General features: G+C 41.8%; 2 protein-coding genes across 2 annotated transcripts in view; one reads left to right on the top strand and one right to left on the bottom strand.

Moving 5' to 3' along the window:
* SCRN1 (secernin 1) overlaps positions 1-1,246 on the top strand; it is a gene marked incomplete at its 3' end in the record, with an annotated part of 39,766 nt that extends 38,520 nt beyond the window's left edge. Inside the window, exon 8 of the mRNA XM_082499366.1 lies at positions 1,088-1,246. Coding sequence (XP_082355492.1) covers positions 1,088-1,246 — 159 coding nt within the window. The remainder of the gene's footprint in view (positions 1-1,087) is intronic.
* A 5,097-nt stretch (positions 1,247-6,343) lies between these two features.
* WIPF3 (WAS/WASL interacting protein family member 3) overlaps positions 6,344-16,522 on the bottom strand; it is a 36,216-nt gene continuing 26,037 nt past the window's right edge. The window contains exons 3-8 of the mRNA XM_082499704.1: positions 13,837-13,969; positions 13,042-13,170; positions 10,797-11,549; positions 9,086-9,232; positions 8,261-8,362; positions 6,344-7,341 (exon numbers count right to left, since the gene is read on the bottom strand). Coding sequence (XP_082355830.1) covers positions 7,301-7,341; positions 8,261-8,362; positions 9,086-9,232; positions 10,797-11,549; positions 13,042-13,170; positions 13,837-13,969 — 1,305 coding nt within the window. The 3' untranslated portion in view covers positions 6,344-7,300. The remainder of the gene's footprint in view (positions 7,342-8,260; positions 8,363-9,085; positions 9,233-10,796; positions 11,550-13,041; positions 13,171-13,836; positions 13,970-16,522) is intronic.

Genomic DNA, 16,522 nt, shown 5'->3' with positions numbered 1-16,522 from the left:
AGCATTCAGACTTATCCATTAGTGATTAAAGAAACCTTGGTAACCTTTGCTAGCACAAACTTTATTTAAATGCAGTTTTTACTAGATGTGGTTTTTAATCCCTTGAAATGGTTTAATTTAAAATCTGTGGCCTCTGTGGTAACATTGACTCAACATACAGCTGGCTCCCACAGCATTACGTGAGACACTGATTTGGGAAGACCTAGAAGAGGTATTTGAGCATCTTGTGAACTCATCCCTGTTAAAGTCCGATGGTGTGACGCCAAAAGTTGTTGTAGAAAAGGAAACGTAGCTTTTAGTCAGGCTTCATGCTATAAAAACCGCCCACCTGAGAGCCTAAACCTTGGCTTAGGTGTTCTACTCTTTCTGCACAAATGCTGGTATAAATCCTGGAAAGCTGAGAACTGTCACTCATTCTAAATGCCTTTTTTTCTGAAATTCAATTTTGAAAGCTGTAAGCAAAACAAACAGCATTTCTCCATTAAAAAAAAAAAAAAGTAAAGAAAAAAAAGGAAACTTTAAATAACATCTGGATAAAACAAAACGACACCTTCTTCAGGAGTGAATTTCCTGCCCAGAAACATGAAGTCAGAATGACACATGCAGTCTTCTCTGGGATCGGGAGTCTTAATGCTGTTACATTACACATCACTTCAGATCTAATCATCATCTTGCAGGTGATGATCTGAGGGAGACAGGTGTACATACCATGGTCTGTACAATCCTTGGGGATTCTAGTCTTCTCATATAGTTCTGTTTGTGGGTTTACAGGCTTAAGAAGTTGCTTTACCTTTTTATCATGTGTACAAGCCATATACCATTTTCCTCTATCCATCTTTCACTCCATCTTCCTTCTCTGCTTTAAACTTAGCAATTCCTTGGTTATTTTTCTTAATGTGTAAAGTGTCCAGCACTGTTTTTTTCAGCCTTTCCATCCAAAAAACTGTTAACAGAAATAGTTAGTACTTAAAAAGACTTTCTCATTTTTAAAAATACTTGAAAAGCTCTCCATAACAGAAGAGAACAGTAAAATGCTTTAATGCGCCTGTTTGCTGGTTAATTGAGTCTGGTTGTTTCATGCCTTTAGGATAAAGGCCAGAAACTGATGAGGATTATGTTAGACCTTGAAAAACAAGGCTTAGAAGCAATGGAAGATATCCTTACTCGTACAGAGGTTCTGGATCCTGCTGAAGTAGTGGATCTTTTCTATGACTGTGTTGACACAGAACTAAAGTTCTTCAAATAAAGTAAGCAAAAACTTCAATTCTTTAGATATTGAGTTTCTGGTACCAGGTATCAGTCAATGTGAAATGTTGAATCCGATTCTGATCCTCCTTCTCTTTTACACTAAGCTAAGGGTGTTCAGAATCGGGTCCAAAGCCACCCTTCTACCTCAGTGTGTCTGCTCGGATTGTCTCCAAAGTCCCTTTTCCTTACACTACATTGCAGGCAATTTTTTCTCAATTTCACTCTTGCTTGGAATGGATTTTAAATTAATTTTATCTCATTTCAGCTACGGTGGCTATTGTTAGCCTTTTCTCTGGAAGACTGCAAAGTTCTTCAAGCCTTGACAGAAAGTCTTCACACTTGTGAATTTGCAGGAAAAACATTTCTAGAGGAAAAAATGTTACTTGCTAGCTGTATCTGGTTAACAAATTGCTTTCCTGTGTCCAATCTTGTGGTGTTCCTGTTTGTGTATGTATATAGTGAAAGGAGAAAGTCACTGACTGGTCCAATTACTGTGTGCATGCTGGCTAATTTAGTACAGAATGTTTAAATATGTATGTTGGGCAACCAATTAAAGCAAAGATTAACTTCATCAGGCTAACTGCCATATCGTCATTGAAAGCAATCTGTTTTTTCCTCTATTGCTCAGGACTAGGCTTGCAGCAAAGCTGACTTGCATTTTTGTCTTCTTGCTAATTCACACAAAGAATGGTAGAGTTGAAATCCCAGTTTTGAGGGGGCAGGAAGGTAAGTCCTTGTTCTTGACCTTGCTGAACTGGCCTCATATAGGCATATCTGGTTACAGTAACTCAGCATCTGACATTATGCCTGTACAAATTATCAGAATTAGGTCCCCCAGGTTAAGTTTTGCCTTCACCTGCACCCAATTTAGGGAAGCTTGTGTTGGTAATGCACCTGGCTGCTGTTCTAGCACTGAGTACTAAAATGCAGAGCCAGCCTGGATGCTTAAGACATCTGTACATAACCTATAGGCTCTTAAGATGCAATTAGTAAGGTGTCATATTTATATACAAGCTACAAATTTGGAAATTTTTTAGGGAATGGATGCCAGACATTCATCAATACCTGACTATTCTCCATCTTTCTGCCTTTGTACTGTTGAACAGTTCCTAGTAATCTCTGTGGTGAGCATACATGGCTGATGAATCTTTAAGTACCAGGGAGTTACTGGTGGGTGTGGCAATCCAACTGGTTAGGTTTAGAAATGGCTGTCTTCTGCTTCCTTATATTAAGTGCAGTTCTGCAGCATGCTTCCCTTCCTCAAGTCTTACAGACAGACCTGATTTCATGTATTTTCTTCTTGTAGAAGTGAGATAGGGCAAACGCTTCAAGAATTAAACCAGTAAACACTGCTTCTGTGTCATGTGAAGATGGTTGGAGTTTTTTTTAACAAGAGGTTCAGACAAGAAGTCCATGTCTTTAATAAGGGAAATTAGCATATGGAGTTAAAATGCTTCACCGTTCAGGGAAGGGGATGGTGAAGAACCAGAGACTTTTGTATTGAGGAAATAAAAGTTCCTTAGAAGGCAGCAACACCTCAACTTGAAACTGTAAGAGTTGTGCGTTAGGGAAATGGTCATTGCCATATCGGCACACTGCATTCTCAGATATTTTTTTTTTTATTAAATTGTGCCATTCAGACTTATTACTTTGGCATTACCTTATATGACAACTGGCAATTGAATAAGAAAACATCAGGCCTTTTCACTTGCAGAAAACAAGCACGAAGATATTTTCTTTTATGGCCTACCTAACAATCTTCCCAGTCACAATACGCTCCTCCCATGCTCTCTTTTACAGGAACAGCTCCTGTGCCTAGGTATTCTGAAAATGGAGATAAGGGAAGGAGAAAATAGGCAAGTAAACTCTAACATTTTTATCTACCTAGCCAGAATAGGGACTGCAAGGACTACATTTCAGAGGGTCTTGTGCTGGATGAAGCCAGCTGAAAGAGTAGTGTGCTTTTGCCAACTGCCCACAACTGAACTAAATGTATTTCCCATGAAAGTCACTTTTGGAATGAAAGGGTACTTTGAATGAAAATACTCCTAATCAGAGTACACTTAATACATACCACGTTGAACTAAAAGCTGCCTCTGTAAGCTGTTGCTTATTGAGCACTTTGAATTCTGATAGGAGTAGCTGGATATTTGTGAACAAGGGGAGAACAGGGATAAAATGATTGCCCCATCCAGAGGGCCAAAATCAGGGTATACCGCTTCACACAGCTCTCTTGCACAGCTCGGATCTCTAATCTTTGAGAGTTTGGAGGGAGGCAAGATGAAAGAGGGTGTTCCTGCTAAAAACATAATATATTGTATTTGCCTGTTTTCTTAAGAAAGAAGAAACCAATGTTTGCAATTATTTTGTGGGAATTTATGTCCTTATTTGGAACTGCTTATATGACAGAACTAATAAATTGTTTTGAGCACAGTGATCCAGGTAGTAATTTTCTAATAGTATGTTGCTTTTGCTTCAGCTGTGTAGTACATTAAAAAAAAAGCATACTGTGCTACAGCAATATGCTCGAGTGCAATCCCTTGTCCTATGAGTTTTGAGAAACCAGAGTTACCCCCATGGTCTTCAAACTTCCAGTGGTCTTGAGCACAGCTGTGGCTCAGTGGAAGGACAGTGGGACTAGTGGGACCAGCTGCTGCAAGATGACAGCCAGGGGGATTCTCTATCTCCAGGTAATAACAACTTCAGAAGCTTCAATGGATCTTGAACAACAATTGAGTGTATATGGAAATAACATTTCACCAATGCTTGCAAATATTCACAGGCTTTCTAATTTAATCCCTGAAAGATAATGTTTGCTTCTAAAGTACCCCTAATCATAATAAAAACAGGAGTAATTTTTTTTTTCCTCCTTTATATACCTTCTGGCAGGTAGTCTAGCGTTAAGTAGTTTTAAAATCCTTATGAAGGTACTTATTACAGAGCAGTATACAAGTTCCAGAACAAATGAGAACCAACAATAATTCACCTTTAATAGTACTATAATAATCTTCAAAGCAGTGTTAAACTGTCCTAGTTGTTTGAGAAGCAATGTATATGCTGACCCCTGCTTATTACTATATTCATGCATATTTATCGAGTAACTATAATAATGACAGTGACAGTAAGTGTTGGTCAAAGCATCACTAATTTTTTTTCTTTTCACATGACTTACAGCAAGATATCGTAATAGGCTAGAAAAAGACTAATGTTGCTTTCTTAGAGTCCTACAGGGAAAGAGCTTCTTACCCTTAAACCATCTCCACACCATGAGCATGCATGTGTGCGGGAGTAGGAGTTACAGCGTAACTGAGCTGTCACAAGAATGAAGAGGAAGGCAGAGATATGTGAAGATGCAGTTACCTGGCTTTTCCAAATAGTTTTGTTCAAAGGCATGGCCATGGGGAAAGATCTTCACCTGTGATCTATAATGTTGTTATAGCTGCAGCTGAGGGGAATTTATAGCAATTATATAAATTAATGCCATGACTGTAAATAGCCTGGCTATTAGCACCAGGTTCACCCTGGAACAGCAGTGCCCTTTTACAAGCTGGTGAATCATAGAATCACTTAGGTTAGAAAAGACCTTTAAAATAGACTCCAACTGTAAACACTGCCAAGTTCACGACTAAACCGTGCCCTTAAGCACCACTAGTACACATCTTAAATACCTTCAGGGATGGGGACTCAACCACTTCCCTGGGTAGCCTGTTCCAATGTTTGATAACCCTTTTGGTGAAGAAATTTTTCTGAATATCCAGGCTAAACCTCCTGTGGCTCAACTTGAGGCTATTTCTTCTTGTCCTACCACTTGTTACTTGGGAGAAGGGACTGACACCCACCTCACTACAACCTCCTTTCAGGTAGTTGTAGAGAGCAATAAGGTCTCCCCTCAGCCTCCTTTTCTCCAGGCTGAACAACCCCAGTTCCCTCAACTGCTCCTCACAGGACTTGTTCTCTAGACCTTTCACCAGCTTTGCTGTCCTTCTCTGGGCACACTCCAGCACCTCAATGTCTGTCTTGTAGTGAGGGGCCCAAAACTGAACACAGTATTCAAGGTGCAGCCTTACCAGTCCTGAGTATAGAGGGGTGATAACTTCCCTAGTCCTGCTGGCCACACTATTTCTGATAGAAGCCAGGATTGCTACTGGCCTTCTTGGCCACCTGGGCACACTGCTAGCTCATATGCAGCTGGCTGTCGACCAACACCACCAAGTTCTTTTCTGCTAGGCAGCTTTTCAGCCATTCTAGCCTGTAGTGCTGCATGGGGTTGTTGTGACCCAAATGCAGGAACCCAGGAAAGCTGTGAGAAGGGGAATCAAAGAGTGGTTGAAGTTGGAAGGGATGGCTGAAAATCATCTGATCCAACCCCCTGCTCAAGCAGGGCCACCTACAGCCAGTTGCCCAGGACCATGTCGAGGCAGCTTCTGACTATCTCTAAGGAGTGAGACTCCGAAACATCCCTGGGCAACCTGTGTCAGTGCTTGGTCACCCCCACAGTGAAAAAGTTTTGTGATGTTCAGACAGAGCCTCCTGTGTTTCAGTTGGTGCCCATTGCCTCTGGTCCTGTCACTGGGTACCACTGAGAAGAGCCTGGCTCCATCTTTATGCCCTCCCTTCAGATATTTATACACATTGATGAGATCCCCTCTGAGCCTTCTCTTCTTCAGGCTGAACAGTCCCAGCTCTCTCAGCCTTTCCTCATAGGAGAGATGCTCCATTCCCTTCATCATCTTAGTGGACCTTTTGTTGGACTCTCCAACATGTCCATCTACTCCTCTTATACTGGGGAGCCCAGAACTGGACACAGAACTCCAAGTGTGGCCTCACCAGTGCAGAGCAGAGTGGAAGGATTGCCTCCCTTGACCTGCTGGCAACACTCCTCTTAATGCAGTAAAATGCACAAGAGTAAGGGTAATTCTTGTGAGAAATAGACATCTTATGACCAGATCTGAACATCTGTGCTCCAAAGACCTTACCCCAGGCTGCATATTAAAAGCTGAAGCTCAAGTCTCATCTGCTGCTAGTTGTTACTTTTTTCAACCAACTCTATTCAAGATAACAACCACTTTGGGAACTGCTTGTTTCATGTGGTGTATTTTGGACAATGAACCCTCACTGCTGCTATGGGTGAACAATAGTAGCTCTGGTTGTCTGTTTAAAAGGTAGGTGTTGGACCCCTCATCCAAAGGCCTCCTAATTGCAGAGTAAAGACAGTCTGTCACGCAAATGGTAAATATCCACTTTGCCAGCAGGAAGACAGGACACGTGCCCCTTACATACATACTTCATGGCATGTGCGTTCGCGCAAACCATCTTTTTTTTTTTTTAATTACAGTAGAACAACTTTCTTTTCCTCCAGTTTGGAAAGCTTCTGTTGTCTTTGTCAAGTCCACGACCACCCTACGCAGCTGGGCTTCTTCAGACACTACCCTATAAGGATCTGTAATCACTAGGAGGTAGGCTCAGCAGCAGCCACAGCTCTTTGTCATCTTTCCTTTTCATGCTTCATGAGAAATAGGTTGTGGGCCTGTCTGTTCATGAAAGTGACATTCTGCTGCAATCTGAGGATAGGCAGAATAGAAGTGAAGAAACATACAAAGAGACTAAAGGTAGCATGTTAGTTTCTGATAGATCATTGAAAAATGTCTGAATAATAACTGGAGAATTTCCAAAATATTTAAAAATGATGATTGAAGGGGAAAAATGAACTACAGGCATGTAGTGCAAAAAGCATTTTGAGGTGACACCTGTCAGCATGATAAGAATAATTGTTTCAACACTACAAAGAATTTAAATTTTATGCTGCTTTGCTTAAAAAATATCCACCTATATACAGTAATTTAAAAGCCTGTACTAACACTCCTGTAGTATTGTAGGCCAGTTCAAAAAGTATCATTTACATTGCTTTTCCAGTTTATAGAGATGTTAACATTGCAGCACTTGCAATTCAAATATAATCTCTATCACTGTGATGGGGACCCCTTCTGTTTTATACATTATCTTGATGATGTTCTCTTTTAATACTAATCCAGAGAGGATCAGAAGACTCTTCTCATCTCACATGTGTTCTTAATGGCGGATTTTTAGACGGATCTGCAAATAGATAGGACAGGTTTAATTAGAGGAGATAGATAGATAGATACATTTTTCGGATATGTATTTTGGATGCAGTTCTATAGCACGGATGCTGCCTTTATCTCTTACCCTTGAACTGATATATATATATATATATATTTATATTGCTCATGCTCTGTAGCCCTTCAGTAAAAAGTCTTTTGTAAGACAATGTAGATTGACTGAGGCTGCTATGAAAAGTTGTGCAAAGTACCTTGGCATGGAAACAAAAAAAAACTTAATGAAAAGTTGGAGATAAATAGTTGATCTAATAATACAGAAAAGACTGGGTTTTATAAAAAACAGAATACAGGCATGAGATCTTTTGGAACCTTCAACTATCAGTTTTCAAAGCTGAATAGGTGAACTTCTGCTCCTACAACAGTGACCTGATGCCAAGTTTCTAAGTTAAGGGTGGGGAAAGCAAGGTTCATTCATTCCTTACATTCCTGACAAGGTTCAGGTACTAAATCCCTTTGTTACTGAGGTGTGTAAAACACCATGCATAGGATTTAAATCAAAACATGTGATGGAAGACATGGATCAAGTCACCTTTCTTTTGTGATTTCACAAGTTCGTGAACAAAAAAAACAACTCAGTAGCTGCCTGTTTATGTGACATCACTGCTTTTAGCAGGGCTCTGCAAATTCAACAATCTAAAGAACAAAGACTACATGTCAAACCACATCATTTTATTTTTAGCTAGTAAGACTTTATTAATTAACTGCTTTCAAGTATCTCTGGTCCCTGTTACCACTGTTAAAAAATCCCATTGGGTTCTGTGCCTACGCTAGCATCCCAGTTGTTCACATTAATGCTCGTTTCTGTTCCTTATTTTCATTCTGTGTTTTTAATCCTATGGGATAATTATCAGACCTTCTCATGTTTATGCACTTACCTCTAGCTATCTTGCTGGGATATATTTTCTGAAATGGCTTGAATTCATCAGGTGGGGGGAAATCTTCCACAGAATGGAAAGTGAATTTAGATTCAAAGTCATCTGGGAAGTTTCAGGGAAATAAATATTAGTCACTGTTAGATACTTAAAAAATAATTTAAAAAATTGCCACAAGTAAATTCAATTAAAAACGCTGGCTTGCTTTCCCCTGGAATTGGTAGTGGCTCATTCCATATAAGCAATCTTGATGAGTACTTCTATGACCCATCCAAGTTTCTGGCTTAATTGCAAATACTGCCTGCTACTAACTGAAGAGTTAAGCTTCTGGCTGTCATTCCAGTTTTCTGCAATGATGATATTGTGGTAATAATAATTCCAAAATAAATAATATTTATATTATATAAATAAAAATAATTCCTAGGTGGTTTTCAAGCCATTCAAGCTATAAGCAAGAATGAACAGCCAATTCATCAGACCACAAAAATAATTCTTAGCAGTCTTTATAGGATTGAAGCTACCAAATGTCTATGAACTGGTTTTAAGAATAGTAATATAAACACACTACAGCAACTTTTCAGTCTTAAATAATTTTGCAGGTAGTGCATGCTTTTCTTGTCTACTGGATGTTTCAAAACCTTTGTGAAAAAGCCTTAATTTTCTCCTATTGTATAAGGTTGTACAAAAATGTTTCTAATGGGTCTAGTTGTACTACCCTGTTATTGCCATGAGAAAGTCTCAAATGAGTTTTTGAGGTCTGAGACACACAGAGGCTTTTGTACTAAAATTATTAGCTAAGGCTAAGAGATCCAATTTAGATGATATTACCAATGATGTGCATATTTCCATTTTTAAGTGATGGGTAGGGGTCATGAGCTGTAGTCCAGGCTGAGACTCCAGACTTGCTCGTAAGTTCAGTTGTTGGTGATCTTGCTGGTGGCTGCGGAGGTGTGACTAGCTTCCCAGCACCGGTTCCTTAAAAAGAAGCAGCAGAAAAGGACATAAACATCATCATGACTTAAAAACCTGACAGTAACCTTTGCACAAAAGTGGAGGCAGTGTGGAAGGAATGCAATATTTTCGGCAAGCTTACCCAGCTTCATAGCTGCTGTTTGTCAAGCCTGACCATGGATTTATAGCGTTAAGTATTAAATTTAAGTCAGTATTGGAGCTGGCTTGCTATTTTTAGTTCTAGGGGAAGTCTGACATTCTGAGGTATGTCCCAGTGTGGAGGGGAAGACTATCGTTCCGCTTTCACAAGAACAAACAGTTTGTTTAAGAAAAAAAAAAAAACAACCAAAAAACCCAACCATGGTAGGTGGTATCTCTAAAAGAAAATAATTTCCTGACACTTTGGCAGCTACGCAGTGGAATTACCATTATTCTTGTGCATTTCACTGAGGAGTTGCAAGAGCCATCAAAGTTTACATCTTCTGGGCAGACCTACCACAGGGACTGTGTAAGGGGTAGGGAGCCCAAGGCCTCCAACTTAGCAGCCTCTCAAAACTGCTCCTCCCCCTGGATAACCAAGAGAAAGGCAGGCTAATTTTATGGAAACCTCAAAAGTTGAACCACCATGAGAAACAGGCATCTCGATAAAATAACAGTTCATCAGACAGTTCCTGAGCAGCATTAATCACCATCACAAAGCACCTGATCTGCTCTACTTACACAGCCTTTCCTGTGGCTGTCAAAGGGAACCAGTAATCTTTCTCTCAACATCTGGCTGCTAAAATACAGGGTACAGAACATTCTCTTCAGATGTTCCTTATTAAGTAGCTGTCTCCATTTCTCAAACCCACACAGATCTAGGCTCTTTTTTTTTTTAATTATCGTCATTATATCAGAGAAGTCTGATAAAAGTTCCTTCTACCATCTGCTGAAGGAAACACTAGCTAATATCCCCACTTTCCCAGTAGTAGTCAGAGAAACTTTTGGCCCTACCACCTTGAACATGGGAGACACTGGCTGCCTCCTCTTTGTTGAAAAGCAGAAGACTGCATCCATACTTGCCTTTGCTCATCTATAGTTGTAGTGCTGCCCCATCTCTGTTTTATTCTCTCCTGTAGTGTTTCCCAGCCATTGCCAATATTGCTCCAGACCCCACAGGTACAGCAGTAGAGGGATGTCATGGGTAGGCTGGCACTGGAGCTGCTGCAGATCTGGCAGACATGGCCGTATACTTTCTGCTGCCCTACCTGACACTGCTAGGAGACCAAGACCGCTCCTCAGCTCAGTCATTGCACTGCTGGAGACACGCCAACACAAAAGCAAGAAGCAGCCCAGCGGTGCTTAAAATGTTACTTTCACGCATCAGGATACTGCTTCCCAGAAGCACAGATTAAACTATCCAGCATGCGGGCCCAGCTGTAAGAAGAACCTGATGTATCTCCCACTCATTACACACTGTGTGACCTGATGGATTTCACGCTCCTGCTATGTGTGCTCTTCATCCTCACCCCTCCAAGCCACCAGCGCAATTTCTCCTGCTAGCCAAAGGGAGGAAAAAGCCTCCCTTCTCCAAACGCACTGCTCTCACCTGCGCCTCTTCCGGGTCTCTTCTTCCTGGTCTCCACCACTGCTGTGGGCTGAGGGATGCCGGGGGTGGGAGGAAGCGGCAGCGACTGGATGCTGCTTGGCTTGTGGAACTGTGACAGCAGGTGGGGAGACTTGGGGGGCAGCGGAGGGGGCACCTCAGCAGTGCCAAGAGCACCGCTGAAGGCTGGGGAGGGGGGAAAGGAGAGCCTGTTTGAGGTCATGGAGTGCGTGTGTGGTGGAGGAGGAGGAGGTGGTGGGGGCGGTGTGGGAGGTGGACAGTCCCTTCCTTCAGGTGGAGGGGAAGCGGCAGCAGAGAAATCGGTTGTCCTGCCGGGAAACCCACAGGGGGGCAGGAGAGGTAGGGGAGGAGGAGGAGGAGGGGGTGGATGTGCAGTGCCCGCTTGAAACTTAGTGGGTTTGTCAGCCTGAGGAGGAGGGAGTGGGGGCGGAGGGGCAGCGTTGGGGGAGACCCCCTTGGGAGGACGATCGGCTGGAGGGGGAAGAGGGGGAGGAGGAGGGAAGGTGAGGGAAGGTTTGCTGGAAGCAGGAGGCGGTGGAGGGGGGGCAGGCAAGCTGGGCCGCCCTGGGCCGGCTGCAGCTCGGGAGGTGCTGGGAGGCTCTGGTGGGACAGCTGCTCTTGGGCCTTCGCCGGGGTGCGAGGGGATACTGCTCGCCTTGGCAGTGCTGCTGCTTGGTGGGACAGAGGTCCTGGGGGCCGCTGCTCGGACTCCAGGAAGCTGCCCAGGTCTCCCAGCTGAAAAACACGTATCCCACAGATCACATCAGGATTTCGTTCCCATTCATCAGGCAAAACAGTACAAAGAGGAAGTTCATCATCCCCTTGCCAGTGGTTACCCTGAGTAATTGGACTGTTTCTCCCAAATCATCTCATATCCAGCAGGTTGCCCCTGGTGTAACGGGTTTGGGAGGTGAGGTATTCCAGGGGGCACCAGGGACTCTGCTTAGTTACGTGACAACCTGCTGAGAGACCCTGCTCCCCTCCCTGTTCCTCAGTTTTTGGAGAAGGTGCTTTTCTGCAGAGGCATGGGGTCCTTCATATCAGCCTCCTGTGCCTAGCACAGCCCGCCGAACATGGGTCACCCATCTGCTTGGAGGAATCGAGAGTCCTAGTGAAAAAGCTTCAAAGAACACAAGTAGATTGACACATCAGCCTGCATCCTTGAAGTTAAGTACTTGCTTAAGATTAAAAAGTTCACACAAATGTTACATAAATCTCAATCCCATGGATAAAAGCCAAGTTCTTAAAAGTAGTGCCTCAAAGGCATTCCAGAAGGCACAGGTTCAAATGTTTCCTTTCCAACAGCAAATGCTCAAAGACTTGGCTTTACAAAATGCATTTTCCTGAGTAAATGTCGAGGATTTTTCACAAAGCGAGATGTCAAAGAAGGCATCTTATTCTATATTCATATCATCTGACAGGCACAGTGACAGTTACCAGAACAACTCAAAGTACCTACTGCAGTTGAAGCTCTGTGAGCAAGCCCAGTCACAAGCAGTGCTGCGCATCCTGGGCTTGCCTTCTGGGAAAAAATCTCAGGTGGAGCCAAGTTCTGTCTTTGCCCGCAAACACCTACTTTGCTCTGTGCTGCCTGAGCAGGCACCAGCTGCCCGACAGTGCCAGAGGTCATTGCTGTGACTCTAACCCCCTCACTGATGCTGGCACTTCCTGAGGCGAAAGCAGCAGTAGCGTTCCCACACGTGCCTTCCTCCTGTCCTCGTGAAGTGACAAGTACCTTATTCTTCAGGTCAGTAAATTACCTTGCTGGATTGGAGTTATACTTGATAAAATCTAGAGGGCAGAAATCTTAAATATAAATCCTTAAAGTAACACACAAACCTGTAATACCGTAGAAATACACACTAATGAAGGGAAGGAAATAGGACTTCTTTGTCATTTGTGCTGGAGTTGGTAAACTCAGATTTCAGCACTCTATTCAAGGCACAATTAAAAGTTTTCATTAAACTAATATAAAAAAATCTCCATTAAAACTCTATTCAATCTCTTTCTTACCCAGTGCAGAGATAGCTTATTATTGACATTTTAAGGAATAAGGCATCTAGAATTAAGGAATAAGGAATCTAGAAAGATGATTTCAAGTACATTATTAATTGCCTTCCATGGTCAATTTAGTTGAATTAAAGGTTCATAATAAAAATCACTGAAGTACTTTCATCTCCAATCGCAGTTCGCCCCAGCTATTCTTTCATAGAAACGAAGCCCTTACCTGGCATGTCCCTCTGCCCTGCTGGTCGGAGAACGGGAAAGCCACCAGCAAATAAGCCTCCCAGCGGCTGCTGAGAGCCGCCTTTATTAATGGCGGAATTAACTCCATCTCTGTTAGCTCCTTTGGGTTCTGTTAAAAAAAATAATGAAAAAAAAAATCACAAAACTCCACAGGATGTATCAGAAAGTCATTTCATCCTTGACCCAAGACTGCTAAGACTTAGCACCAACATAGTCAAGCCCAGAGTTTTCCTGCTGTAGGGAGACTCAGCGAGGAAAGTTACTGTTCATACAGTAAACGGCCATTGCTCTCTGACCCATACCTTGAAGCACAGCACCCTCTGGTGCTTTTTAATTTCACACCAACGATGACACCAGCAAGAAATTGTGTTTGACTACATTGAATTTATGCTTCCAGAATTTTTTAGCATTTTTTTTTCTTTTTATCTAGTAAAGAACAACTCTTTTGCCAGAGCCAACAATTCCCACTTAGACAATTATTTTATTGAGAAACACCCAAGGATTTCATCATTCATGATTTTTTTGGGGTGGCAAGGAATGCCTGTTAAGGTGACACCCAGTTATAGACTTATTATGAAGTGTTAATAGTTCTTGATCTTAGAGCAGGGCACCAATTTAGAAAGCATCCCCTCTCTGCATCCTAAAGCCCTACGAAGATGCAGACCTTTGCTGAACTTCAGACCTGCCCTTCAGCTTGAAAACGGTCTACCTGACCTCCACAACTGAGGCTTCAGCAAAGCTCACCCAGGGACCTTACTCAGGAGCACATACTTACTTTCAATCTGAGGTGCACTGCGGTCATTGATTTGAGTCACTTTTCTTAAGCGAGTTCCCTGCTGGATATCAGCTAAGAGTGCATTTCGGGCTTTTTGGTCTTCCTTTCGTAATTTTGGTATCTCTGAACTTGCCTGTTGACAATAAGAGCATTAGACAGGAGGTACAGACAAAAATAAATGCTTAGAAAGGACATGTAAGCAAACATGGGATAGAGGATTTTAAATAAACCATCCTTGGCAGCTGTCATTTCAAAGCCTTTTGAGTCAAATCAACAAGAACACCATTCAGTTGTACAGGAGGCAGGAAACCTGAAAGTTTAAATATAACATGAATCTAATAGTAGCTGTGCTAATACTGTTGAAAGGAAATTAGGGGACATGCTTAAATGAAATGTGACCTCTTGCTTGGCCATTTATGGTGTCTGCCCCAGAACTCCAGCTCTGACTGCCTCTCTCTTTAGCTCTTTTCATTCTATTTACAATGCTTTACGACAAAGATTTATATGCCACCTTAGAATAAACATCCTTCTATTTTAGCCACTTTGCCTTAGGAAAAAAGACAGGTAATTGCATATCGCACTTATATTTGAATGAGATCATTAACTAATTTAGACTTCCTCTGTATCGGAGATTTACACCAGTTTAAGTAGACCATCTTTAGAAGAATATCATTATATTTTAGTAACTTTTCTAGCCTACTCGAAGTCCGTAAATATAAAGTCAGTCTGTAGTTTAAAGTTTTTTAATAAACCCCCAAAATACTAATATTTATTCTTATTTCATCAAGTTTCCTGTTATTTAAAAATAAAAAAAAAGTATCTTTAAATAGTTTGGATGTTTTGCTTTCCTGAAGCAGATATAAACTAGCAAAGCTGTTACTTCTAAACCTATAATGTGGTTAACAGACTGGTCTAACAGAAGGGAATCTTCATGTCAGAAGAGCAACGTGCTGCATGTGTTCACAGCTACTGCAAATTCCCGTAGGTTAGCTAACTTCCTAAAGAGAATGAATACCAGAAATGTTTCTGTAGCCCTTAATTTTAGCATCAGAGTCATAATAAAACAGAATACTGTCACATTTTAAAACAAAAAACCCAACTTGGTGACAGCATTCTGAAAGCAAAACAGAAACTTGAAAATACTTAACCAGCTGCTGAATTAATAAAATGTCTAACTTGCTAATCCTAAATGAAGAATCATACCGGTACGATATTACTTGTGGTTATTTTTGTACTTGCTAGGGAAAAAAAAAAAAGAAAAAAAGAAAAAAGGCACGCTAGCTTTGCAGAGCCCCACTAGATGGCACTCCAGATCACTGTTAATGCCAGCTGCATTCCTGACACCTGATGTAAAAACTCGGAATTATAATCTTGTGACTGATACTGTAACCATATATTATTTACAAATATCAGGAAAAAAAAAGTACTTTGTTACATGGTTTCCTAATTTGAAACAGCACTGCCTGCCCTTGTGCTTTCAGGACGGTGAGTTCCACTGCCCATTAAGACAACCCAGAAAAGCCGCCTGTGTAAGCAGCGTTAGCCCATGTACCAGCCAGAAACTATTTTCAACTCACATCTTCTATAAGTTGACAATACTCACTGTGAAAAATGGAAATACCATAACTGCAACAAGGGTGACTCCCCTTCTCACAAAAGATTTTTACCAGTATCTTGAACTCCACGCCTTTCTACTCCCAGTAATGACTTTGCTGTAGCAGGACAACCAGGATCTAGAGGGATCTGATCAAGACCTATGTTTAAAATTAGATCCAGCAGCTGTGTTTTCATTTCCCGGTTCAAGCGTCTGTATATAATGCCAGCTGTCCATCTCCTCTATCTCCTTCTCTGAGCATAAAGTCTTGATGCCCAAATAGCTATTAGGCTAAAATACCCTACCTGTGGCAGCTTATGTTTGCAAGACTTGCAACTTGATATCACTTTAACGTGGGTAAGATATTAATTTGTTCACAATCTGTTGCATAAAAAAGCAGGAATGCTATTCTGCAGACCTACAATGCTGCGTAACAAGCTGCCTTTCTCTCACGATAGATCCCCTTACTTCAAGCACAACTCCATCCCGTGCCCCAGCTGTTTCTTCTTCCTCCTGGTCTACATAAGAGATACAATCTTCCAGGCCCAGCCCGCTGGACTCGGGTGATTGATTAGCTGCTGAGTAGCTTGATACGGATTCTCTTTTTCCATTACAATGTCAAGATGGTCTGGGGTGTAGTGTTGCCTGGTTGCACAGCGGTCAGAGCTCCTTCGGATTTCTTGTTTGCTGCCTGTACTCCCAAGGGCGGTGACAATTCTTGTCAAGAATCATCAGGTAAGTATCTCGCCCACACATCTACTGGTGTCCTGCATTTGCAAATTTGTGTTTTTATCATACTGCTTTTTGATGCACAATCAGAAAGGAAACACCCTTTGATTAAGAAATTAATCTGGGATTCACACTCACGCTATGCCTCCAATCCATAGCACAAGGACAGATACTAAACATATTAAGCTGCGTATCAAGAGAAAAATAAAAAGAGGAACTCTTATGGCTGTCAAATCTTCAATCCCCATCACATGCAATAGAAGCATTTCAGCAGGAAGACAAATATATTTTGAGTCACAGAGGAAAAACAGCTGCAAGACAAAAGATGTGATCCTAAGGCTACTTTCTACCCCCCCATCAGGG

This window comes from Vanellus vanellus, assembly GCF_965231255.1.
Source record: "Vanellus vanellus genome assembly, chromosome: 2".
Lineage (NCBI taxonomy): Eukaryota > Metazoa > Chordata > Aves > Charadriiformes > Charadriidae > Vanellus > Vanellus vanellus.
Note: the sequence above shows the minus strand (reverse complement) of the source record. Positions and strands in the feature narration are given on the sequence as shown.